This window comes from Stigmatopora nigra, chromosome 19 (genome assembly GCF_051989575.1).
Source record: "Stigmatopora nigra isolate UIUO_SnigA chromosome 19, RoL_Snig_1.1, whole genome shotgun sequence".
NCBI lineage: Eukaryota > Metazoa > Chordata > Actinopteri > Syngnathiformes > Syngnathidae > Stigmatopora > Stigmatopora nigra.
The window spans coordinates 916,406-943,493 of record NC_135526.1 but is presented as its reverse complement, the minus strand read 5'-3'; the positions used below and the strand labels follow the sequence as shown (position 1 = coordinate 943,493).

The 27,088-nt window shown below is 44.2% G+C and overlaps 1 protein-coding gene across 1 annotated transcript; it reads right to left on the bottom strand.

The window, feature by feature from the left end:
- Positions 1 to 1,085: 1,085 nt before the first annotated feature.
- On the bottom strand, positions 1,086 to 26,748 carry acaca (acetyl-CoA carboxylase alpha). The gene is made up of 55 exons (XM_077740012.1): positions 26,376 to 26,748; positions 25,434 to 25,692; positions 24,354 to 24,486; positions 24,125 to 24,263; positions 23,932 to 24,041; positions 23,779 to 23,860; positions 23,596 to 23,694; positions 20,428 to 20,534; positions 20,255 to 20,365; positions 19,973 to 20,182; positions 19,600 to 19,770; positions 18,929 to 19,090; positions 18,671 to 18,834; positions 18,440 to 18,590; positions 18,258 to 18,361; positions 17,785 to 18,012; positions 17,568 to 17,718; positions 17,365 to 17,499; positions 17,153 to 17,299; positions 16,900 to 17,088; positions 16,152 to 16,252; positions 15,925 to 16,013; positions 15,665 to 15,789; positions 15,407 to 15,520; positions 14,977 to 15,090; positions 14,826 to 14,915; positions 14,631 to 14,749; positions 13,479 to 13,502; positions 13,118 to 13,189; positions 12,441 to 12,578; positions 12,266 to 12,368; positions 12,085 to 12,192; positions 11,945 to 12,001; positions 11,618 to 11,662; positions 10,783 to 10,824; positions 10,053 to 10,268; positions 9,810 to 9,965; positions 9,521 to 9,745; positions 8,798 to 8,953; positions 8,571 to 8,717; positions 8,229 to 8,498; positions 7,951 to 8,048; positions 7,694 to 7,814; positions 7,518 to 7,628; positions 5,624 to 5,767; positions 5,437 to 5,557; positions 4,510 to 4,606; positions 4,207 to 4,303; positions 3,987 to 4,122; positions 3,619 to 3,796; positions 3,436 to 3,548; positions 2,504 to 2,658; positions 2,251 to 2,421; positions 1,382 to 1,518; positions 1,086 to 1,312 (listed from the first exon to the last, which is right to left on the bottom strand). The coding sequence occupies exons 2-55, from the start codon at positions 25,661 to 25,663 to the stop codon at positions 1,186 to 1,188; spliced, it is 7,140 nt and encodes a 2,379-aa protein (XP_077596138.1). The 5' UTR covers positions 25,664 to 25,692; positions 26,376 to 26,748; the 3' UTR covers positions 1,086 to 1,185.
- Between the last annotated feature and the right edge of the window lie 340 nt (positions 26,749 to 27,088).

The following is a 27,088-nucleotide window of genomic DNA, read 5'->3' as shown; positions in this document are numbered from 1 at the left end:
GTTCAAAAAGCAAATGGCCGACAAGTCAGTAAACGTCAAAGAAAAGAAAAAGGCACGGCACTGAGGACAAAAGTGTTTTTCACATTGTTACATGATTGTAATGAGGCAGTGATGTCAACGACTGATTTCAGCACTTTTTTTGTTTTCCATTGCCGTCGATGGCAGCCAATCAATTCTAGCAATACTGTCATTCATTTCTCACAAAGTACCCTGTTTTTTGTTGTTTTTGTATCTTTACTTATAAACAAAAAACCCAGTCGCAATAAGCAATTAGCCAACAAATAACGCTATGACAACATTTTCTACCAAAAAAGTATAAATAAAAAAAGAGTTAACACGTCCTACAGATCAACGTTTGCCGACAGGTTACATGATTCATTGACAGTTATGATCTCATCACGTATCCCAAAAAACGATTAGAAAAACAAGCATTTCTTAAAAAACTATTTTCCTCGATCGGTTTCGTGTCGGGGGGGAAGTAACGCACCAATGTCTACTCCGTGTTTCACATTCGATTGGAATAGGGCCGACTCTGAGGCGGATTTCCGTGCAGAGCGGCTTTGGTTTCCGTGTACTACGACGTGAACCGCCAGGCGGTATAAAGTGCATGTGGAGAAGCATGTCATCTGAACAGAAGGGACAGCTGTAGTTTTGTGTTCGCTGCAGGAGAATGGGGAAAAAAAGGGGCCCTTTTGCTCCCCGCTGTGCTCTTCTGTCCAAATGGCTTCCATCGCTCCTGCTATTTTTCTGCTCAGTAACTAAGTGCACCCTTGTTGCTCGTTTAAAAAGAGCCTCTCTCTCTCGCTGAGGCCTTTGGCACTGTCCTCACAATATATATATAACCGGGACTGTCGGAATCGGACCACGTCGCCGTTTGGAATATCGCCGTCAATAGTAGCCCAATTGAGAGAATTGGAAAAATGGCTATAGACGATGGGAGGGGGAAAAAAAGTTGAGAAATACTGTCGTCTTGGGTGAGGCAGCAGTTACTAATTCCCTTTCACTTTTGTTAAAAATCTACTGTATTGATTTTTTTGTTGCAAAATAAGCACGTTTACCATGTTTTTTATAGAAGTGTCACTGTGAAAGGAGTCAAAAACTGCTGTCTGACCAAAGCCAACTGCAAAAATCTGTATTTCTCAGCGTGACTATCCGTCCACTCCGGCAAAGCCACGCCCTCCCAAACTAGGAAGAGGCCGAGGTCTCCATCGTGGACAATATACGCACCACCTCGGCTCTCTGAGTGGGCGAGATGTGCTGGGTCATGTGCACGATGGAATCCATGGCCACCTCCGGATTAGCTTGAACGAAGCTGTAAAAGAAGAGCACCGTCAAAAAAAGGAAGAAACGTGGCCACGGCGTCCCTACCAGGTAACCAAACCTGCGAATCTGCTTGAGGATGTGATCGCGGCGGATGTACTTGATGTTCTCGTCGACCACGGAGCGGGCTCCCTCGTCTTCGGCCAGTTGTCTCTCCAGCCATCCCACCACCTCTTCGTTGTTGTCCCACAGATAGGCCTGCGGGATGCCATTGTCAAGTCTTCCGGGCAAAAAATTGGACGCGAATCAATACCCGGGCAGACAAAGGAAGTGGACCGGGCGCCCGGGTGGACGCGGGGTGTCTGCCGTTGATTCGGGCCCCGATAGGAATAATAGTATTCATGAGTCCCGGCATCTCTGATCCCAAACAAAGCCAGGCTGGAGGGGCTTAGAGATTTGCGGCTGGAGGGCTTTAATAGGCCCTTGCCTTTATATGAATAGCCCCGCTTGAGGTCCGCCAGAACATTTAATGCCCTTATTAATCATTTTTAATCTGTTTGCTTTTAATTAAGAGACAGCGTGTTGCTCTCCTATCAGCACGTGCCAGGGCTGTGATTAATTGTGGCTTAAAACAGTCATTTCTGATGCGGTTAGGGGTTTTCTCGCACACCAAGATGGCCACTTTACCATTGACGTTCCTCTGAGGCCCAGATCAAATTGGGCCTCCAGGAACCGGCCTTGGTGGATCTTTACTCCGCATCAAGCTTTAACACGGAGCTGAGCATTTACAATTGGGTCCCATGACGATAAACAACGAGTCTATTACTTGTTTTCCAAAAATTTAGATGATTTTACTGTTTGGAAGTCTCATTAATCTAGTAATTAGAACAAAGACTAGACTATAAAACCTAGTTATGGTATATAAAATACACTAGTAAATTAGTATATACACTTGGATAAAGCATATGGATGGATGTATAAAAGTCTAACCTTGACGGTCCCTTCGGCTTCGACGAACCAGCGGCGCAGCATGGCCTGGATTTGTCCGTCCGTCAGCTCGCCGTTGGCTTCTTGGATCTTTCTTTTGGCCCTGTCTTCCAAGAGGAGACGCCGCAAGCGCCAGTAAAAGAACTGACGGGATGTTTGCCACTCCAGAATATCCTGAGAACGGAAAAAAGACAAACATCTCCTTCACGAAACATCGAAACATTAGGAGCATTAGGAGAATAGGCAAAGCACCCACCGTGATGACGCCCTTCTCCTGCATACGTCCGGGGGTGTCGTGGAGGTCTGCAAACTGAACTGCCACTTGGTGGTAGATGGGCGAAAGAAACTCTTCTCGCTCTTTTAGCTTGGTCTCCAGTTCTTTACGCTCGGAAGGACTCAACTCTGGCGTTCCTTTTGGGGAGAATAAAGACTTTTAAACGCAATTAACATCTATATTCACATTTGGAATGCCACGAAATCAATCCTGCTTGTTCAAATAGATTGAGGATTTGGATATGCAAATGGGAGAAAGGAATTTGCAAGCAACTATAAGCAAATACGTAAGAGAATCCGAGTAATCACTTCATTTTAACGGAATCTAAAATACAAATAATAAATATAGATGACAATGAACACTGTGCCAGCGATGACCCATTAATTAGTCTCCTTTTTTTTTTGTTTATCGCTAGTAGTCCTTGTTTCTTATGCCTTGGACAGTAGCCAAAGAGTTAAAAGTCTTGAGCGGATGGGCAGAAGAAAAAAAAATGTTCAAATCTAAATGCAAAGTGCAGCAGTGACTTAAGCCCGACTAACAGAGTTGTATTTAGCTTTCCTCCCAGAGCTGTCAATTCCAATCTGCTCCTCAATAAGACTGCGGCGCTCCGGCCACAGCGCCATCGGATCACGCTTTCTGCCAGTTAAATCGATGCGCTGCGCCGGGGAAACAGTAAAGCTGACAATTGATCCTCGCCAGCTGTGATTGACACGTCTCTCTCAAGAGACTGCACCAAAGATGATGCGTTCAACAGATAGAAGAAGCCCCCTCCAATCCCCCCACAAAACCTCCATCTACCACCATCATCCCCTGCACTTTACGGATGGGCGGCGGACGGAGAACGACTACAAATGAAGCCAGCCTCTGCCAGAAAAAGAACACCAATCAAGTAAAAAGTGTAAACCACCACTGACCCAATCTTTCAGCCAGGCTCATGTAAATGGGATCCACTCGTCTCATGGTCTTCACCAGGTCTTTCCTCCTGAACTTGATCTCCACCGTTCCCTCGGGCTCCAGGACTCCACCCCTGAGTACAAAAAAAATATGGTTTATAGCGGACATTTGGTCGACGGCGTTCGGGATGGAGGGCCACTCACCGGCTGTCCTTATCGGCGTACATCTCCATGTGGCGGGGGTTGATGGTGGGATCGATGACCACCCAGGAGCCTCCCCGCAGTTCGGCCTGCGGGGGGATGTAGACCAGTACGGGCTGCTTGTACTCCCGCAGCCCGTCTACAATATAGGCTCCGAACTTTAACACTTGGTCATACATGTCTAAAAACAAAAAAAATAAAAAAGATTAATGTTAGGTGCCATCACATATACATACAGTAATCACAGTGTATGCACTGTAACTGAAAAATAAATTTTCAAACTTAAAGTGGGAGGAACAAGAAATAGATAACCAATTATGGAGCAATAACATTAAGACCACGTCTTAAGACGTTATGATTGCGGCAACCACCTTTCATTCCTCCAGAGAAGCCCCTCCAGTTGGCAAAGACAAAGAGAGGCAGACCCTCTCGGTTCAAGTCCTTGATAGCTTGGGCTGTTTTGAAAGCCGAGTCGGGGAACCACACCTGACCCGCCTGCTGGATGATCTGGACGCACGTATCAGAACATGGCAATCATTGAAAGACTCGAGTAGGTACTTTAGGCAGTACGCGGCGTGCGACCCGCCTCACCTTGGCCTCGGAGTCCAAATTAGCTGGATCAGCCGGGATTGACAGCTCCACTGACCTGGTTTCCACAGCAACCACTCCAGTGGGTATCCCACCCAATCTAAGAAAATACAGTATATTAACACCTTGACATTGATAGACCAGCCCGAGTTGCATAAAAAAAGAACCCATTTTTACATAGAAACATACAACAAATACAACATTCCAACGTCAAACAAGCTTTGACTTCATTTTAATAAATGAACTTGTTTAACTAGAATACCAGAAATTCCCCCCAGAGTATTTAGTGTGACTACGCCGTCTTACCGAGCTCTGCCCACCACCACGCTCTGAGCCCACGGCTGCATCATCTCCATGAAGGAACCTTCGTCAAAGAAGCCCTTCTGCCAGGAGCCTTTGGGGCCTTGAATGGAGATGGGAGGGAACACAGACAGTCATTTGGAGCGCATTTCAACTCCAATCCCTCATTTTCTTTGTTACATTTCAACAGAGTCTTCTTAATACGGACGGATGGATGGATGGATGGATGGAGGGGAGGGAGGAAGGGAATCCGGGTTTGGAGGCTGTGTGTGGCTTTGCTCTGTATCAGTAATCTTGGCATGAAACGTGATGGATGATTGGACACAAAAGGCTGGCGAAGCTGTTTTTCTGCCGGCTAACAACGGGCCGTAGACGAGGAGGTTACTGTTCAATTAAGCCTGGCCGCTCGACGCGCGTCTGCCTCTTTTCGTGCAATCCTCCAATATCTCTGTGGTCTCCAGCTATAATTACAGCGTTGCACGAGCGGCAGAGTGCTAGCTCGCAGTGAGCAAACGCAGCCACATCCATTCCGGCGGCCCGCCGCTATCTCCATCTTGTCTCGTGGAGCGTGATAGCGGCCGACTCTGCTGTTTCTCTCTTAGCGGCTGCCTAGAGCCTTCTGAAAATGAAGAATTGCGACTTCCAGCCTGGGGCACATTTGCTCAATGTGATAAATCTTTATATTTACTTTAGCTAACAAAAAGAAGAAATCATTGTCATGGCTGCTGTCCCGTGTAGTTAGACTTGCTCTACTAAAATGGGTACTTGGACTTGGCACTAGGATGTACTCAAAGCATGTGAATAATATTTCAAATATTCCATCCATCTAAATCACTAATAAAACCCCCCACTCCCAAATAACAGTTTTAAAAACTCACTTGACGAAACATCAAATTAACCATTAAAAAGACTTATGAATATGGTGGCACTCACTCTGGTTAGGACGACCAGCTAGCATCCAACGAGGATCATAGGGTGCCTTTGTTGGTACAAATTCAACCAGCCTGTGTATGTCGTCCTTAGCTCTCAAAATGGGAACCGGACTTAATTTGCACTGGAAAAAAAAACACAATCATTGATGAATTTTACTAAACATCAACTTGCGTCAATGGGATGTTACCTTGGGCATATAAGAGAGCCACTGCAGCAGCGTAAAGACCCCTTCAAAGTCATCACAAACAGTGCTATGGGTCACACCATTGTTGTGCATAATTTGGATTCCTCCCAGTTGGTTATTTGACGTGTAAACTTCTCTTCCAAGCACCTGTCAAGAGGCAAAAACAACCAAAAACATCATCATCATTTGGATTTTCCCTTTAAAAATGATGACAAAGGCCCGAGCATGTTCATAGAGGAAGGTGGCCAATCTTACAAAATATTAAAAATGGATCTGGTGGACTTTGCACCCTATTTTCCTAAGCGTGTAGGAACAGGTGGCAGGTCCCCGACACGGGCCGGTAAAAAATCCGAGGCGCTCTCTCCTCCCTAGCCTCGCCGTTCACCTTTTCAGCCATCATTTACTTTCTTTATTACCATTAATGGTTATGTATCTGGCTACAAATCTAGGGCGCTCTCCTAAAGCTGTCAGGAAAGCCTGCAGCACCTAGAAACATTGCAGTCACCTTGACACACACAAAGCCTCTGAGCCTCCGGCCATCGCGCCTTCATTAAGATTCCGCTGTGCGGAGATGGGAAGGCGAGGCGAGGCGAGGGGGGAAGGGATGCTGGGAGGGGGAGAAAGGAGGAGAGGGAAAAAGAGAGGCCAAGTCCGTGCAACAACTCATTGGAGTATTTGCTCTACTAGTTAACTATCCAGAGCCCGTGAAAATATGGAAGCCTTCTAGAGGCTAATTAAAGGATGATCTTGCGGTGCTGGCCTCCTGCTCTCAATTAAGTTTCAGTTAATAGACAGTAGGTCACGGGAAAAATGGGGGCCGAGCGGCTTGCTGAAAGGCTTCAAAAAAAAAAAAAATACAATCACATCTCCTATCTATAGACCATAGGCATCCAAAGTCTTTTTAAATACAAAATTGCAAGGATGGACTTGAAATTATTCTACTATGAAGATGGAAACAAAGATGGGGGTTTAAAATGTATTCATTTTGATAGTTAATGACAATCTAAGGTAGAAATGATGACTTTAAGGGCTACAAATGACAAAATCCACTCTAATCCAGAAGTATGAATATATTCTAAAATGTGTCCTTATGTTTACACTCACAAAAAATAATATAATGGTTAATCTCCCTCTGATGTTAAAGACGACATGTAGGCTAAACTTAAGATTCTTGTCTGGCTATTTTGAAATTATAGTCTAAGATATGTTATGGGGGCCAATAAGAACTGGCCAGAGGGCCAGAGTTGGTCCCCACTGGCCATAGTTTGGACATCTTTGATCTGAACTTTGTAGTAGTTTAGTTTGTAGTGTTTAGCTTACATGTGGATATTTCAATTTCATCGACCAGTAAGCATCTTCACAGCGGCGTGGTCTAAAAACAACAGCGCCATCAACCTGCCATTTGCATGATTTCTCCTGTTGCCGCCTGTCAATTAATGTGCAATGGAGACATCTCATTACAATGACAAGGCGAGCCAACGGGAGAAGTAGCAAAGCGTACAAGCTCACACGCCAGCACTTCCAGCCATCGACCAAAAGCCTGCCTCAGCAAAACATTCATTTTAATGGAAAACAAATAATATGGCTGTCCTGCTTTGCAGCCTCCAGCAAATAGAACCCCATGGTTCCCCTTCAATTATTTAACGATGAAGGCTCTGGGATTGCCGGCGTCTTCTATAGTCAAACAAAGCTGCCATTTATAAAGGAAAGCCAGCTGTACTATTGTTCTTTGTCTTTTTTACACTAAACCCAATACAGTATTTCAGAAAAATTGCTTAAAAACGTCACTGGCATCAGACATCTATATTTCGACCAAAAAAATTGATTAACACTCAATATACGTTGCTTTGACGTTAAAGGAGCCCATTTTTTTCCACTCCCAACGCTGTCGTCGTACCTTGTTGAGAGCTCCGGCCCCGGTCAGGATGATGTGCGAGTTGTCCACCTGAATGGTCCTCTGCCCCAGCCTCACCAGATAGGCTCCAATTCCGATGGCTCGGCACGTCACCTTCAGAGCGAGGCAATCCGTTTGGAGGCCGAGGCTATTTGTATTTTCTACACGCGTGATTTTACCAGGTTCATGGTGATGATCTCCTCGTAAGCCGCGGAGGATTCCCCGGCAATCATGCCGGACCCTTTCAGATTCTCCACCCCCAGCCCTTCATCCTTGCCAATGATGTCCGTGATCTTGTATCTACACCAAATGGAGACAGTCACGGCCATTAGACGAGCGAGCCGGTCTTAAAAACATGTAAAAGGACTCTTTCCAGAATGGATTTCTTCTGGATTTTAAATATGGCCGATGTCTTTGAGAAAAGATCTGGACCTACCTGGATTCGCCCTCGTCCTCCACGTGTTCGCAATGTACGGAATTCAGAGCAGACACCTTCTTGTAATCCTGGGGCGTCAGGTACAGATATTTGAAACCCTGCAAGGACATTAACAGGGACATTATTAAACAGTACTTGGATATTAAACAGTACTTAGATATTAAAGAGTACTTAGGTATTAAACTTCTTTCTTGAATATAATTTTGAGAGCTAGTTTCAACAGTAAACTCTCTGTCACCATTTGACCGGCGACCAAACGTCCGGTCAAAGCAACTGACCTTATAGGGGTCGGCTGGATCTTGCCAGGCCACGTGGAACATGTGTCGGATTTCCTCGGCCAGGCCGATGCGGGCGCCGCTATTGGCGGCGATGTAGATACGGGGGATGCCGCATTCCCGCGCCATCTCGGAGGCCCGCAGAAAGAGGACGTCCTCCTGGGGCCCGAAGGAGCCGATCTTGTGCGTGATGTCGTTACTAATGACGACAATGTCGCGTCCCGCCTGGTATTCCGGCGTGCGGATGGTCATTCGCCACGCCACCATGCCGATCTAGACCACAATTGCAAGTCGTGGGTTGGCTCCCGGCTGGCGTTTGGCCGGTTTCATTCGTCATCCACTCACCTCGTTGCCACCTGGAAGCCGGTTCATCTGTACCAGTTGACCTTGGGCATCCAACACCAGCTCGGTGAAGGTCAGCAACTCCGAGGGAAGAGGACAGTCGGGGATAAGGGCGTGCGCTTGGGTGGAGTGCCACAACTTTTTCATAGCCTGCATGAAGATGTACAGTAGACGTCACCCGGTAAACTTGTGCTAATGACGGTAAGGAGCAGGAATTGAATAGTCCGTACCTGTCGAAACATCTCTGGGAAATCATAAACGTAAGTGGTGCCCAGCGACTGCGCCTGAAAACGTTTTGACTGCAGCAGGTCCTTGGTGACGTAAGGCGTGTTGATCAGCATCCCGTTTAAAGGACCCTGCTTCTCGCCGTAGTCCTGGAACATGATCTGCATAAAAAAGAGAGGGACTCTAATTCCATGCACCAGGGTGAATTTTCTTCCATTTTGGTGATTGACTTGATGTTGATGACCTATGAAAAGCATGATTTTATTTTGAAATGTCAACTTAATTGATGGGGGGAAAAGAAAAGAGACAAGACAAACCAATAATATGAATGAAGTGAGTTAATGGATGGGAAGGTGAAAGGCTTGGATGCTGCTGCCTAGATTTTGACTTCCCTACATATTTTTACATCGCTGCCCTTTTCTTAATTCTGCATTTAAATAGGACATTTTCTCCAATTTTAAAATACATTATGTTTAAATCACATTAATTCTATTTTGAAAAAAGGCAGACATTTTTACAAAAAGGCTCTTTTTTATGGTTGTTACTGTACCAGCCGGTGGAAAGGACACTGTTTTAACTAGACTTGGCCATTTTTAAAGGAAGTTTTAATGGATATTGTGGCAAATAAAGTCTTGCATGGAAGATAATAAAATCCACGAGGGAAGAGGGAAGCACTTTTCCTGTGACTATTCAAAATGTGTGATATGGAAAAAGTACAAATGCCCCACCTGGCGATTTTTGGGCCCCACCTGTCCCGTTTGTGAGTCGGTGACCTCCTTGTAGAGACTGATGTCCAAGTAGTAGCCCGATTCATTGGTAAGGAACAAGCGGATGGGGATTTGCTCCCCGGTGGGCGTCAGCCTGATGTTGATTTTCAACTCGGCTTGCAGGACGCGCAGTTTCCAAAGACGGCTGCCGTAACGCATCACCATGGAACGGACCGAATCCTCGATCTGTCGGCAAAGCCACGCGTTGTTTACGCGGAAGTTGCGCTCTGTAAGCTTTGACTTTTCTTACCCTGGAAGGATCCATGATGACCGTAGGCACAAAATTCAGAAAGATGTGGTTACAGTCCGTCCGCACTGTCGTGTTGTTGAACGCCACCTCCAGCTCGTCCATGGCTTCCAGGAGCAAACGCTCGGCTTCGTTGTGGAGGTACTCGAAAGAGGCCTCCTGGAGAAGGTACGTGGGGGGAGGAAGAAAGAAATGTCATGGTTCTTCAACACGGTTATTAAGATCAATTGCGCCGGCCGGTCTCACCTTTGTCACCAGATCGGAATGTCGGATAATGGCCCGCACAAAGAAGCGGTAATCGGTAACTTCTGCGCCCACTTCCACACGTGCCGCGCCAAGGTACAGGTGCATTTTGTGATTGGCACAAGGAATGGCCGTCAGGGCGAAATTGCGCATGCGGTTGAGCTCCAGCTGGAAGGCTAAAGCCGGCTCCAAGTGCCGGTAGATCCTATCTTCCACAAACTGTCGGCAAAAAAAAAAAAAAAGCACCGTAAACAACAATGCCAAGTCAGTATACTGCTATTAAGCGAGATGATATCAATAGCGCTTTCCAGAATGGCCAATCCCAATAAAAGTAGAAAGATGCCCAAGAGCTACGTACACTTTTAAGTAAATGAAATCGTGGGCAATCTCCTTCTCAGAGAGTGGCTAATGGGTGTCATTTCTCTTAAATGGAGAGCATAATTAAAGAGTTCATTACTTTAATGAGTTTTTCTGCTGTCATTGTAGTCAAACTATCAGGGGGAAGAGAGAAAAGGAGCCGTTAAATGTCTGCAGTGGAGGAAATGCAAGGCAGCCTCGGGATTTAAAAAGAAAAAGGAGGGGGATTCGTACTAAAATATAGTCACCGTAAAAAGCGGCTGCTAAACTGGTGGTCTGATCCACAATTTGGGTTTACTCGTGTTTTTTTTGTCGCAAATGCATGGTTAACATTGGCAGAAAGTTTGTATTTATTCCAAAATAAAGGCACACCTACCTTATCTCGGGCGCGGAATGTGAAAAACTTGGGGAATTCTCTCTGTGTGGAATAAAAGACAAGAAGACATGAGTTGGAGAACACAAAGCTACATTTACTGAACGTATTGTATGGCTAAATGAATGGAAGAATACACCGTGCAGAAAAGTATAGCCTGACTATGTCAATGAATAAAAGATGTGACTCTTGAGGCACTAAATGCCTGCTTGCTCAGTTGAATGATACGTCTTCAAGTGTCCTACAACAATGTAAGGCCGATTGGAGATGCTCTTCTGCCCATCGTAGACGGCGATGATAACAGAGAGCTCGCAATTGGAAACAAACGCCAAAGCTCCAGCCGTGCAATTTGACACTGATTACGCACACTGCCAAAAATATAGTCATGGACTAAAAAAAATGTTAAGGTAGACTACCAAAAATAAAATTCCATCCATTTAAAGATGGCCTCACAATGGCAACCAATAGTTTTAGTCATTTTGTAACTACTTATTTAGGTGACCACTTATACAGTGTTGACTGCTACTTATTTATTGATTAATCATTATCTTTTTATTTGTTTTTGGTGTTTGTGCACTTCCCTACTTATTTATTGACTATTTATTTATTAATAATGATCTGTTTGTCTATTTGTTTTTTGGTATTTGTGCACTTTGCTAGTTATTTTTAGGCTGACTACTTATTTATTGCTTATTTATCTATTAATAAAAGGTCTGTTTGTGGTATTTCTGCACTTATTTGTGTTGCATCTACTTATTTATTGATTTATTTTTCTTTGTTGCATTTGTTTTGTGGTATAAAGACGTCCGCCACTCTTTCGGCTTTTGCTGCTACTTACGTGAAACCTTTGGTCCACCTCATAGTTGATTTGCTTCCTGAAATCCTGTCATCATAAATGGTGCGAAAGCAAAGCATGCAAAAGGAGATAGAGATGAAGACAAAATCTCAATTTCAAATGCAGATCACATTCCATTATTACAAAAACACCATTCACAGTGCACTAAATGCCCTCAGGCAATATCTGTAATAGGTCAAATATTCATTGTTTTGTTTCTTTTAAATTATTAGCAGGCAAATTAAATAATTCAGAGGGTGACGTGCAAGATGGTAAGTGAGGGAAACAGATTTAGAAAGAAAGAAAATAAGTACAAAATGTGGTATTTACCTTTTGAGCCACCAGGAAGGTCAAGCGACGGATTCCGTGTTCAAAGAGTAGAGATTTCTGGGATTAAACAAAAAAAAATGTCAAAGTTAGTCCACCTATTGAGAAAACTGGAAGAGAGTCTTATTGTGGAAGGATCCAACCTTTGATTGGTTAAACTCTCGAAACATGGCCGCCAGGCTTTCGTCGTCCATGTCGCTGTCGGTCTTTATAGCCACATTAAGTATATGGATGGGTTCATCTTGGATGCCCTGGATAAGCAAAAAATTTGAATTTAAAAACATATTGGTGACCATTTTAGTAGATTGTAGTACGTTTTGCTACCTTGTTGTCTTCTTCACCATACAGGACAGGCTTACCTCCCTCGGGGAAGGTCGGGCTTGGGGGAGGAGAGTCGGTAAAACAACTCAATACGTCTGTTATGTTCCTGTGGGGGGAAAATAGGGTCAGGTCATTGGTCCTAAAGTCAAAAATGTAAAATAACTTTGTATGCACTGACTTGGCAAACTCCTGGAAAGTGCGAAAGGAGACCATGGCGCCCATTCGTTGGCAGGGCGGCGTAAAAGCCGTGTCCAGCAAAACGTCATTCACGCTGTGGACCATCCCGTAGTGGTTCAGGTTGGAGGAAAACGACATCCTAAAGTGAAAAGCCAGAAAAAATACAATCTGCTATATTGCAAGTGATTTGGAGTCATTCTCAATCAAAAAAAGCACATTTCTCATTACATTTCAGCAAAATGCAGCAACTGTAGACTGTGTCAAGGAGATTGGAGCCACGACTTGTTAGATACATTAGAAAAATAAATATGAGTCGTCCCCAAAAAAGCAAGGACTGAAAATTAGTGGAAAAATCACATGGCTCGTTAAAACCCATGGATAGATGACCAAAATATGAAAATTGGCCCCAGCTATTTTCAATTCAGAGTCTAATGTCCTTTCGTTTTGAGAAATGGAATCTTGACCCCCAAAACACTGTCTTATGAAGATATCAAACTTTGTATTTAGAGTGTGGAGAGTTTAAAATTGAAATGGAGGCCAAATTTCATTCTTTTCCGTGTCACTCTTCTCAAAAAGTCCACGGAAAAACCCCAGTAAGAGCGAGTAGGTAAGTCATTTCCAATATGCAACACCAAATCTTACACATACCAACAGTACTTAAAGCATTTAGTTTCAAACCTGTTCATGGATTCCAATTTTGAGGCCTTTTGGGCATTCATAATATCCAGGAGTGAGAGACCAGACATTCTCCTACCACACAGTTACATTATTCATTTCAAATTTGTCCATTTCAATCCAAATCCATACAAAAAGAAAGGACAAAACACACACACACACACACACACACACACACATACACGACTCACGCAGACTCATTGGCTGCCACTGAAGGCATTTTTATGGCAGCCCATGAGTTTAAAAGGCTTCATATTTTGAGGGCAAAAGAGGGCTGCAGACTGCTTCATTAACACACACATAAATTGTAATGTTAACGTGGCTACGAGTCTACTCTAGGCAATAAAAAGAATGTTTACAATACCTGTTTAGAGTGGGGATGTTCCCTCTGCAATCAAACAACATTGATTACTACGAGGTTGGTTAGTGGCAGGCAGGCAGGCATCGGGGAAGAGAGACAGTCAAGGAGTTGCTTCTGTGTGTGTTTGTTTGTACATCTCAGCAATGCTTTACTAGCGACTGCTCAATATCCAAATAAATGTCAAAAGGTTGAGCACACAAGTGACTTCTTGACTGCTCTCTGTTGGACATGCATGAGCAGATCTTTGCAGTGACTTTTGCTGAGCTTTTTTCTCAACAAAAGTCGCTGCTTTCACTTGGATTTTACTCTTAGAAACACACATGCCACCATCACGATGATTTCACAACCATGACACGTAAGCGTGCAGTACACACAAACATGAAGTATTCACGCAATTCCGAGTGACAACGGCGAGTCCGCCCAATCAATTTCAATCGAAGGAGATTCAACGCCAGTTGAATTACAAATGAGATTTTCCATCCTTACTTTTGATGGAAAATCTCAGAAACACTTCAAGATGTCATTTTGGCATCAACCATCATGCAAGAAATTTGCATGCTATGTCATTAAATGATGTTAGAGTGCCGTGCAAATGTACACATCTCACAAAATATCTAGCCAAAGTCAAGCTAAAACCAATCCAAACTATAAATGGTCCAAAAAACATCATATTTGACAGAACCAAAGTAAATCCTGCAACCTTAATGTGCAAATTAAAAACAATTTAAGCAAATATAAGACAAGCACACACTGATTCTGAGCGAAAAGCTTGTTGAAATGCTGAAGATGCAAATGGTAAGTGTATCTATGGCAACGGTGCCCTCTAGAAAGACCAGCAGACACAAGGTACTGCAACCAGTAGAGCTTTGACGTTCATGTCAGTCAAATAAGTCATGAAAGTGATGGAATACACAACCCAACAATGATAGATGAACATTATCCTATTTCAACCCGCCTCTATGTGGCAAAACATTTCACTTCATATAAAATGAAGCACCAAATAGGCAAATTTGTTTTAACTTTGAATGCACTTAACTCTTCTATACAGTACATTTGACTCTGTACCACAACAAATGCATGAAAATGACAACATTTGGACCCTAACCATGAATTTATGTATAAGCAAGGCGTTTTGTTTTTACTCTTGTGTGATACCTGTTCGGATGGGAGGTGGGAAGCATGAACTGGAACTCCACTATGCACGTGTTGTCCTTCAACTGACGATGCTGCACGCTGTTCAGCTCGTAGGCGATGTACGCTCGCCGTACGTAAACCTGAGGTGGCGCATGTATAGATTATCAAGTCATCTCTAGCGGCTAGGGCACATTTAAAGAAAAAAAATAAAGTCACCTCCAGGGCAGCCATTCGGACAACCTGATTACTGTGGTAGAAGAAGTTGGGCAAAACGTCAAAGATGGACGTTTCGGAAAGGATCAGTTTCTGGAAGGAAAACGTTTCGTGGTCAATAAATGGCAAGGCGAAGCGTAGGTAGGTGGCTCACCTGTAAGTTCTCAATGCAGAATTGGTGGCCGTACATATCAATGGCAGAGAGGAAGATGGACTCCACCTGGTTGTGGCGGAGCTCATAAGAAGGGAGGTGAGATGCAATCAACACCTGCAGGGAAAGGAATTTGTCCATCAATGATTTCATAGCTCATTGAATTTTATGATCTTGGTACATTGGCTTTTCCATGTTCACACAGCGCTTCATATAAATGGGCATATTTCAACTCATTTGCTCGACTTCAAAACCTTTTGCATTTTTTTTATTTATCATCAATTCAATAGAAGCAGGCCTCAAAAAAATCAACGTTCTCGCAAATGAGGTTTTTGATAAAATGTGCTCTTTTTTTGCAATCAGTGGCTGAATTAAAAGGATTATTTTTACTAAATAATTTCATTGGCGTTGTTTCCGTGTGAAAAAAACTAACCTGCCGTGCACGTAGCGCCACTTTGGCATTAGTTGTCTTGCTAAGCTGGGTGAATTCAGTCAACATGGCCGTAAGTTCCTCCGTCAGCGTGGGGTCTCGGCCACACAATTGGTCCTCAAGACAAGAGAAGAGCATCATTATGCTTAGATACACTGACATACTCAGTCAAGTGACATTCTATATTAACAAAATGGACTAAAATGTGATAATACATGCAAACAATCATTACCCCAAGTCACCATACTAAAGGACACTTACAATCAGCATTGTTACCAGCAAATTCTTCTTAGTGACTTGAGCATGGGAGAAGATATAGTTGAGCACATTTGCCATGTCACCTTTGTTTTCTTCACGCAAGGCAAAAACACACTTGTCGTAATGCCCTAGCAAATGAGAAAAAAATATTTGTATTGTATCAAATAATACAGAAAACCTGTCGCCGTTGAGATGTTTTGGGTTTTTTTTGTGAAAGAGCTCCATCTAACGGGACATTAAGGAAGGGGATTGCAGTTTCTAACCATTCTGGAACTGGATCTCTACTTTCAGGTATTGTCTGAGCAAGTCAATCACCACAGCTCTCATGTAACCGCGAATCCCACTGCGATACCTGCCAGAAAATACGCAAGACTTGATATCAAGTTGTTTTGCATGGCGAACATGAAGTGGATGGAAGAAAAAAACTTGGGAGTTCAACTTTTTCTTCTACTTTGGCCAATGTAGACGAATGTGAGGGAAGGGGACTCACTTTTGCACGAGCTGAACAATACTTTGAGTGTTCATGAAGAAGACTTCTCTCTCAGACTTCTTGTTAAGAGTCGCGGCATGACTATCCAGAATATTGGCAATCTGCAAATAAGAAAAAGGAGAATTTAAGTCAATCTCATTTGCAGCCAAAAGTCTCACATTTAAAAACAATTCAAATGATAGTCAGAATGTTCAGTTGGAAAAACATCACATTAAAAAAAGTCAAATAATAGTAAGAATGTTCATTTGGAAAAACAACATATTTGTTCTATAATTGACTAGAAAAAGCAATTACTAGATCACATTTTTATCATTTCATTGCAGCTGCACTTACGATACATAGAACAATTATGTTGAAATGAAAACAAAAATCTCACTATTTTTAAATCAGTACAAAACAATAAATATTTATTTTTTTAAAAATCACCCATTTTCCACGTTTGCAGTGTGCTATCACATCAAAATAATCCAATAAAATTGTAGTATATAGTACAAATTATCATTACCCTCTCGTTTGCTGCCAAGGAACCTTACTGCCATCTTGTGGCATACATAACTACAAACTATTTATGCCTTCATTGATTCACTTTAGTATTCCCTTTGCTGATTTTCTTTCCTAATAAAATGCTTCATGCCTCACAGATGAAAGAACTCGTTGGCAAATATTAACTGGATCAGAACCCATCAGTTAACCTTTGAAAGAATTCAAAGTATTTTATCTCATGTAAAATGCAATATGGATGAATCACCTGCTGACTGGGGAACTGGCAGAGCACTGAGGTGATGTTACTTGCATACTGGGCCATCTCCTTCTTGATGGCTTTCTCCACTGCTGGCGGGATGCGACCCGAGACGCTGGTCATGATGTCCTGAAGCTCCAACAGTGGCAGCGAGGGGTCACGCATGGTCTTCATCAGCCTCTCCACCCACTCTTTCAACTACAGAAAGCGAGAGGCGTTGGAGAAGGAGCTCCACAAGAACGTCGGCCAGCCGCCATCTCACCTTGGCGCCGAAGAAAGGCTCGGGAAGACAGTAGCCGCTCATGACGTGAACCAAGTGGTCCAGCGTGTTGTGGAAAACTCGGTGTAGTTTCTCGCCACGCAGGGCCACAGCTTGGGTTGACGGCAAGGTTCCCGTATGCAGCTCTGCCTGGAAAACACCTTCACCGTCAAAATCACGGTTCTGACATTGAAGGGAAAAGAAAAAAAAAATACCTGTTGCACTCGGGTAGGGTCATCCAGTTGAAGTTTGGCGATGACACAACCAGGCTCCAGCGAGGCTCCAGCTCTCTTAACATAATGAATACAACCAGACTCTGTAGCTGTGAGCGTCATGACCATCTTCATCACCTGTAAATAGACATCCATCCCTTCAAGAAATGTATATTCCACACTATGTATACACAACAAGGAGCTACCTCTATTTCGGCATAACACTGTTCAGAAAACACGTGACCGCCATCTTCCACTGTGTATTGGATGATTTTTCCCGCCGAGGGCGATCGAAGGAGCGACGGGTCGTTTTCCTTCTCGAAAACGCAAGTCCTGTTCCCAATGGTGATGCGATACCTGGAAATATCCTCGGTTAAAATCATAAATCGCCATATTCAATTCACTCCAATATATTGACCTTACCGGTCTACCTCCTCTTTCATGTAGGTAGTGTAGCTGCTACCGTCATAGGACAGTAACAAGCCTCCATCACTGAGCCGGTGGACGTCCACTTCCACGGTGGAGTTGTTCATGATCAGCACGTAGGAGTTGGGAGACTGGCGAGTCACGGTGAGGACATACTTAATTCCTTCGTAGATAAGTTCCACGTCCACCGTGTTGAGGAGGGTGTGAGCTGGCAGCACTTGGCCCCTGTGGCAACATGTCAACAAAAATATAAGTGCTTACTAGTGCTAAATTTGAGCCCAAATGTAAAAGAAAATGAACTGCCATTGACAGCAAAGGACATCTAATCCACTTCCACTGGCAAATTGGATTGAAAGTCCATCACTAATACTATGTGAACAATGTAAATATTGCCAATATTATAACAAATGTGGAAATGAGACTGAAATTTGTAACAATTTTCAAAGTAAAAAAGAAAAATGCAAAATAACCTTTCCAGGGAATGCAGGAAAATGGACACACTGTTCCTTAGATTAACATCGGCCACATGAAGCGCTCCACTCACCAGTCCGAGCATTGTGTCGGGGCGCTCGGCCTAAAAAAGTGACAAATACTTGAAGAGAGGCAAAATGATCACGTGGACCGACTATAATGAGACACAATCTCTACATACCTGCATCTTTTCCGAGATGAGCCTATCCAGCCAGCCCGTGTCAATGCTATTGTGTTGAAAACTCTCCGTTTCCAGTAGCTTGATGAGATATTCCACCGTGGTTCTGAAGTCTCCTCTGATGGACAACTCCTTCAAAGCTACAACCATGTTACTAGGAAGAAGAGAAAAAAATCCCAAAATGTTGACAGCACAGGTATCGTTTGGAAATACACTTATATCCAATCCACTTACGAGATGGCTTCTTCCCGATTCTCTCCCCAAGAAAAACAGTGTCCAAATTGGGAGTCGGCAAACTCGTGAAGTCCACCAGCAGCCGCGACACTGAAGTAGCCCCACACGTTCTTATTGCTGCGAAAGTTCAGCTCCTGAACTGTACCGGAGCTGGGCTTGAAGCCCTACCGTCGGACAAAATAGACTTTAGAAACCATCGGACAGGAATGTGGAGAGAAACCTGGTCAAATCCGCATCGGTTGTGCGGAAGAAGCATACCTCGTCTGGATTTTCACTGGTGATGCGAGCCGCAATGACGTGTCCTCGCGGGCAGGCCACGGTGGACAGACCCTCGAAATCAAAAGTACACAATCCCCAGGGTGGCCGGCCGTAAAGCATTCGGATGTCTTTGATTCGGTAAAGGGGGATCCCCATTGCGATCTGTAAACAAAAAAAAAGTATAGAATGAGTCCAGAGAAGGGTATTTATTTATTTATTTGACGGTTGATCAACTAAATGTAGCCCCAAAATTGTGACTTGTAACGACATATTCTACTTTTATAACATTAATGGCCTGCGTACACAAGACTACTGCTGCTTAACCAATTTTGGTTTATTGGCAAATCTCATTGCCTCGCTATCTAAGCCACTGTACCCCCCCCCCCCCCAAAAAAAATGAAGGTGGCTACAACAGTGATGTGCAATCATCTGCAAAAATGCAAGACTGCCCTTCAGCATGAGTGCCGCTGACCTAAATACACGCACAATCCACGCATCACGTGACCAATTGCAGCTCCAACTACCGCATCGGCAACAACGAAGTCGCTCTCCGGCCGTTGGTTGCCATGGAGACGGGGGCCTCGACTAGCGTCGGCCGGGAGGCACTCGAGCGTGAAAATGTGGGCTGTCGTACCCGGCGTCTGATTTTCGACAGAATTTACGTTACTCACTTGCAGTTGGGCAGCCGGCAAATTGACGTTGGCCACCATTTCGGTGCAGGGATGTTCCACCTGCAGTCGAGGGTTGAGCTCCAGAAAGTAGAAGCTGCCGTCTTGACTATATAGATATTCCACTGTTCCCGCACTAACGTAGCCCACCATTTTGGCCAGCTTCACAGCGCACTGGATAGGGGTAAAAAAAATTAAAACATTAAAAAAAACATTTAAAAATCCACATTAACTTGGTGGTGAATGTTTGTCAAATTGTTTTCTAAAGAATTGAGCAGCAGACTACATTTTCCCATCATGTTAGCCATTAGCAATCTTGCTTATTCTGTATTTGTTTGCAACCACGTGCTTTATAAGTTGGAATCTTATTTCCCACCTTTTCCATATTCTCAAAGACATCCGCCGTGGCAATGGTAGCGGGGGCCTCCTCTATGATTTTCTGATGACGGCGCTGCACCGAGCAGTCTCTGCCAAACAAGGAAATGGCATTGCCGTACTGATCTGCCAAGATCTGGACCTCCAAGTGCCGGGCGTGCTTGGCCAGCTTCATCACAAACACGGGAGAACCGGGAACTTCGGCCTGAACCTAGATGGCAAATTGGAAAAGGCTCACTTAATGTCCATGTCAACTTCAACACGGCTCTTCATTTCAATTCACCTGTCTGAACAGGTTGGGGAAATCGTCAGCGCAGTTGACTTTGCGGATGCCTTTGCCGCCCCCTCCTTCCGAGGCCTTCACCATGACGGGGTACCCGACCTCCTCGGCGGCCTGTCGGCAGAGACCGGTAAACGGTGAGATACAGAGACGCTGGGAATGTTGAGAACGCTTACTTTTAAGCCGGCCTCGACGTGCTGGATGCAGCCGCGCTCGTACACGTCGTGAGGAACGTTTATGATTCGTTTCTTTTCATTGATTTGAGACCGTTCCACACTCAGGCCTGAAACAGACAAAATGGGGAGATGATTAGGAAATATAGGAATATTCAGCTATATCTATTTCATGAGGGCCGGACCATTTTAGATATAATATTTAGATTTAAAACAATAAAAACAAATAAAATGAAAACAAATAATTCCCTAAATATTCCGTTTTTTTAGATAGAAAACAATGTTTATTTGAGCTGTTTTTCCTCTGTAAGGTCTTTTAATCATTTGTGTTTTTCATTCCCAAAGGAAATTATGAATTTAAAAAGGGGAAAATCAGGAAATATAATATACATCCATGATCTTCATTTGAATTTGATACTAAAACAGAATGTCAAAACTCATTATTTACTTTTTCAGGCTGCACAAAAGGATTCAGGGGGCCAGATTTGGCCCCAGGCTGCCACTTTGACACCTGAGGCTGAGAATATGGGCGAGCAAACTCTTCCACAAAGAGGTTAGCAGTGAGTGCGGGGGTTGCCAACCTTTGCAACACTCTGGTATGTTACAAGTGCAATCAGTGGATGGCACTCAGGTGCTCCTTGTTTCAGCCCAACCCCCGTTGCTTCAACAATATGTGCTGGAACTTTTGGAGAAAAAAAACTGCTACCCCACAGCAGCACTCAAATACTTGTTTGTCCACCTCTGACTTAGAGAATTAAAAAAAATAATTTTAGACAGAAGGTCAGAACTCATGATTTACTTTTTCGGCTGCACAAAATGATACAAAAGGTCAGATTCGCCCCCGTCCCACCATTTTGACACTAGTGACTAGGTGAGCATAGATGAGCAAACTATTCCAAAAAGAGGATAGCAGTGAATGTGGGGGGTGTCAATGTCTAAAGAAGAAACCTTTGCAAAACTCTGGTATGGTACAAGTGCAATCAGTGGATGGCAGACAAGTACTCCTTGTTTCAGCCCAACCCCCGTTACTTCAACAGTCTGTGCTGGAAATTTTGGGGAAAAAAAACCCTGCCCCCACAGCGGACCTGGAGGTTCCACCCCTGACTTTTTAGCAGTGGGTAGTGCGGGGGTTGCCAACCTGTCCACAACTCTGGTATGCTACAAGTGCAATCAGTGGATGGCAGTCAGGTGCTCCTTGTTTCAGCCCAACCCTCATGCCTCAACAATATGTGCTGGAACTCTTGGGAAAAAAAACTGCTACCCTACAGCAGCCCTCAAATACTTGTTTGCGCACCTCTGACTTAGAGAATAAAAAAAAAAATTAAACAGAAAATCAGCACTTATGATTAACTTTTTTGGGCCACACAAAATGATGCAGGGGGCAGATTTGGCCTCCATGCCACCACTTTGACACTAGTGACTAGGTGGGCACACTATTTCAAAAAAAGGATAGCAGTGGGTGTGGGGGTGGGGGGTGTCAATGTCTAAAGAAGAAGTCTTTGCAACACTGGTATGGTACAAGTGCAATCAGTGGATGGCAGACAGGTACTCCTTGTTTCAGCCCAACCCCCGTTGCTTCAACAGTCTGTGCTGAAAATTTTGGGAAAAAAAACCCTGCCCCCACAGCGGACCTGGAGCTTCCACCCCTGACTTTTTAGCAGTGGGTGCGGGGGTTGCCAACCTGTCCACAACTCTGGTATGCTACAAGTGCAATCAGTGGATGGCAGTCAGGTGCTCCTTGTTCCAGCCCAACCTCCGTTGCTTCAACAATATGTGCTGGAACTCTTGGGAAAAAAAACTGCTACCCTACAGCAGCCCTCAAATACTTGTTTGCGCACCTCTAACTTAGAGAATAAAAAAAAAAATTTAAACAGAAAATCAGCACTTATGATTAACTTTTTTGGGCCACACAAAATGATGCAGGGGGCAGATTTGGCCTCCATGCCACCACTTTGACACTAGTGACTAGGTGGGCACACTATTCCAAAAAAAGGATAGCAGTGGGTGTGGGGGTGGGGGGTGTCAATGTCTAAAGAAGAAGTCTTTGCAACACTGGTATGGTACAAGTGCAATCAGTGGATGGCAGACAGGTACTCCTTGTTTCAGCCCAACCCCCGTTGCTTCAACAATATGTGCTAAAAATTTTGGGAAAAAAAACCCTGCCCCCACAGCGGACCTGGAGCTTCCATCCCTGACTTTTTAGCAGTGGGTAGTGCGGGGGTTGCCAACCTGTCCACAACTTTGGTATGTTACAAGTGCAATCAGTGGATGGTAGTCAGGTGCTCCTTGTTTCAGCCCAACCCCCATTGCTTCAACAATATGTGCTGGAACTCTTGGGAAAAAAAACTGCTACCCCACAGCAGCCCTCAAATACTTGTTTGCCCACCTCTGACTTAGAGAATAAAAAAATATTTTTAAACAGAAAATCAGCACTTATGATTAACTTTTTTGGGCCACACAAAATGATGCAGGGGGCAGATTTGGCCTCAATGCCACCACTTTGACACTAGTGACTAGGTGGGCACACTATTCCAAAAAGAGGATAGCTGTAGATGTGGGGGTGGGGGTGTCAATGTCTAAAGAAGAAGTCTTTGCAACACTGGTATGGTACAAGTGCAATAAGTGGATGGCAGTCAGGTACTCCTTGTTTCAGCCCAACCCCCGTTCCTTCAATAGTCTGTGCTGGAAATCTTGGAACAAAACCTCCCCCACAGCAGACCTCGAGGTTCCACCCTCGACTTTTTAGAAGTGGGTGCGGGGGTTGCCAACCTGTCCACAACTCCAGTATGCTACAAGTGCAATCAGTGCATGGCTGTCAGGTGCTCCTTGTTTCAGCCCAACCCCCGTTCCTTCAACAGTATGCTGGAACTCTTGGGACAAAAACCTGCCCCCACAGCAGCCCTCGAGGTTCCACCCTTGACTTTTTTGGGGCTGCACACAATGATGCAGTGGGCCAAATTTGGCCTCTGGGCACCACTTTGACACCCATGACCACCATTGGTTCAAGTGTCAGAGCTGGATCACTTGGAAGGAAAATCTTCCCTTGAGGACCAGTGTGCCCAACCATGACTTAAAAAAATGATAATAATAATAAAAAAAATAAAAAAATAAAATATTTTTTTTTAAAAAATCACAAGCTTTTGTAGGAAACAATCACTAGAAGAGAGTTACCTGTTCCACTCCATGGCAAGGTGGGAATTCCAGCAGTCTGAGCCACAATAGAAGAAGCAATTTTGTCTCCTAGTGCCCACATTGCCTGACTTGGAGGACCTGATGAGTCAAAAAAACAAATCATTCATTCCAAGACTGGAAGCTGGAACATTTATTATTTATTGTTTTGGCCAGAAAACATACCCATGAAAGCAATGTCGTGCTTATGGAGCAGCTCGGGAAGTTTGGGGTTCTCGGAAGCGTGACCCCATCCCGCCCACACGGCCTGCACCATCACAAAGCAGAAATTAGCCACTTCATCCGTATTACCAATGCAAAGGAAAAAAGGGGTGTTACCTGCACAGGTATTCGTTTAGCAATATCCAAAATGAGTTCCACATTGGCGTAGTTGTTATTGTTAGTCCCTCCAGGCACAGGCACATAATGATCTGCCATTTTGATGTATTCTAAAAAAATGCAAGGATGCAAACATGTTATGTTGACACGTTCCATGAGATTTTAAACAGATGTGAAATTCATGCATGGTTACCAGCATTGGCCTTCAGGTCCTCCGGGGTCACCATCACCACAAAGCGGATTGCCCGTTCGTTTCGAAACATCTCGTAAGCCCAGCGGCGGATGGAGCGCATGCACTTGACGGCGGCGATTCCATTGTTAGCGATAAGCACCTGGAGAAGCAAAAGAAAACACAAGTATAGTCCAAACATGCCACACGATAAAGGGCAAAAGATTAGAAGGGAGGCCAAAGGGATGTTTACCTTTTCAATGACCTTCTTTCCATTAAAACGTCTAACAAACTCGGCAGGAGACGCCACGGTGAAGTCCCTCTGCAGATCAACGTGCCGGCGATCGCCGTTTAGCTTCATCAAGGGATGCCCGTACATGCTCGACCTGTTTTAAGAAGCAAATCACAAACAGATTTTATTTTTTAAGACTTGGATTTTGCCCACTTGGCCGCTAGTTTCAGTGCCATTGACGGCAATAGGCGTCCAATTGATTTGCCCTCCCTATTCAAATGGATTTAACGTTTATCGCCGTCAATGGCACTGAGTGAGTTAACAGGCAAACCTGGCACGCTCTCGAGCTCAAGCTCCGCCCAGTGGGAGGGCCATAGACCCGAGCCGAGGGAGTGCCAATGCCAGAGCTCGCTTGTTTGGCTGGTTTTTGTGGCCTGATGTTTTTTTGCATCATTGCAACACGACAATACTGGCGGCGGCAGAGTGAAAAGACACTTGTGCTAGATACAGACTGTGGATTCAACTCCATCTATGGGGCAAAAGGTTACAATTATTCAGGCCGGTCAACATTTTAACTGTGGGAGAGGGCAAAAAACTTTTGGGATTTTCTTTCAGCGTCCTCCACAAGGCAAAAACGGAGCTTTTAGAAAGCAGATTGGCAGAGATTCTATGCTTGGATGACATAAGAGCTTTGATCAAAAGCCACCTGAAGCTTAAAGGCCGCATTATTTATCAAACTGTGAATACCACCATTGACGAGGCCGATGGGAAATTGGGAAATATGTTCTGCTCATGCGCTAGGGCAACAGAGAGGGGCTCTTTTCAAGACAAGCCAGTGAAACCACATTTTTCACACGTGCTGCAAAAGAGGCAAGCCATACACGTGAAACTCCAAGTGGGCCTCAAAGTCTGACACAAGTGTTACTTTGGAAGATTCATCTTGGCAACATAAACAGACAAAATCATTCTGCTGTAATCACCAAATGTTAGGGCTTAGTTTGAAATGATACCTTTGAAAATGTATAGCTACAATATGCATTGACTTCAATATATTTTCTCTCTGTAATATAGCAAAAGGGAACATTAATTATGATCAATCACCTGAGATTTTCCACAGGGCCATCAGCATTCTCGTAATTAACGTCATTCATGCTACCGGAGCTCCCAGACGACGGCGACAAGGATCGTCCCTCTTTGTCCTCCGTCTGCGTCCCCAGCTTCCCTTGGACTTCATCTTCGGAATTCTCCTCGGAAACCGATCCAACGATGAAGTGGGAATTCGCCACCTCTAATGGCGGGTCCATCTTGGCGCCATCTTCCTGCTGTGCCATGGCTGGGTGACACGCACAGGCTGCAACCACTACAAGGACGACGGGAGAGACAAACAGTCAGAGTGCAAAAAAAAAAAAGCATTGTTGCTTAAACTAGCTTGCTTGAAATTACGGGACAGAAATAGTTGTTGTGAAATTATAACCCATAAATGTAGCCAATCTAATTTTTTGGCTTGATTGAGAACATGGAATGAACTTGATTTGCAGATATCCGACTACACGGATGGATTGAGTTTAGCTTGTAAAATATATAAAAGCTAAAAGAAGTCTCAAGTTATCAAAATAAATTGAAAGTGCTCTGAATTCACATCGAATCCAACTGGTTACACTTGCCTATGATCATCTAATCCCCCCATCACGCCCCCCTTCAGCAAGTGGATCAACTTAAGTGATGACCCTTGCTTAACTACCAACTACAGTGACTGAAAGGACCCGAAAAACCAGCATCGATTCAAAAACTGAGAAGGATAAGTCAAATCGGCCATCGTGATCCGCGAAACGAGGAGCTTTTCACCCAAAAATGTCAACTCTGAGTAACTACTACACGTTTTAGCACTTGATTTGCAAACACTTGCTAGCCAGTATACTAAAGATCGTGGATGCAGTCTCCGATCTAAATGTACTCGTATTGTTATGGACGCATTAGATGATGATGGAAGGTCCGATTAGGCGGCTCCCGAACGCGTCTTGTACCTACGTCACGTCAACTCACCGGTGGAGAGAAACCGGCACGCTATCCTGAAGAAGTGAGTCGAGTTGAAGATCTAAATGAATTAATGGCGTCTCGGAGACGAGTCTGCTTTCACATCACATCATGATGAGGTCACACTTGTCCGACCGGAGGCTTTAACCAGCAGAGTGTGGGGTGATGTGACGATCCACGAGCAGGTTACTTGTGTGCATTCCCCTCTGACCTCAACTTCCGACATAAAAACACGCCTATAAAATGGCGACTAGAAGGGCGATTTAGTTTCTTCTCTTGATAATAAAAGCCTGATGGGGTGTTGGTACTATCCTATGTATCGATCGGTATCATTTGGTGGCATTTGAGATTGTTGTAATGGAGATGAAGTAGTGAACGACGGGTCTAGCTTCCGTATATCTAAAAGAAGGTGTCAGGCTGATGACCAATCAAATTGTAGAGGCGTTCCTGTGGGCCGGGTTGTGACGTGAGCCGGAATATGGTGGATCCGCTTGCATGCAAAAGCATGTTGAGTCGAGTTCACTTGAATTTCACAAAAAGAGATCATCTATACATTGAACATGTTGGAAAGCATGTTTAAACCATTAATTATTATATCCCAATTAAATTTAATTGTTCTAAAAAGAGCGTGTTTTCACCATGTCCCCAAACTTAATGAACAGATCCAATACAACTACTTGTGTATATATTTGATAAGTGAAACTAGTCCCACACATTGGAAA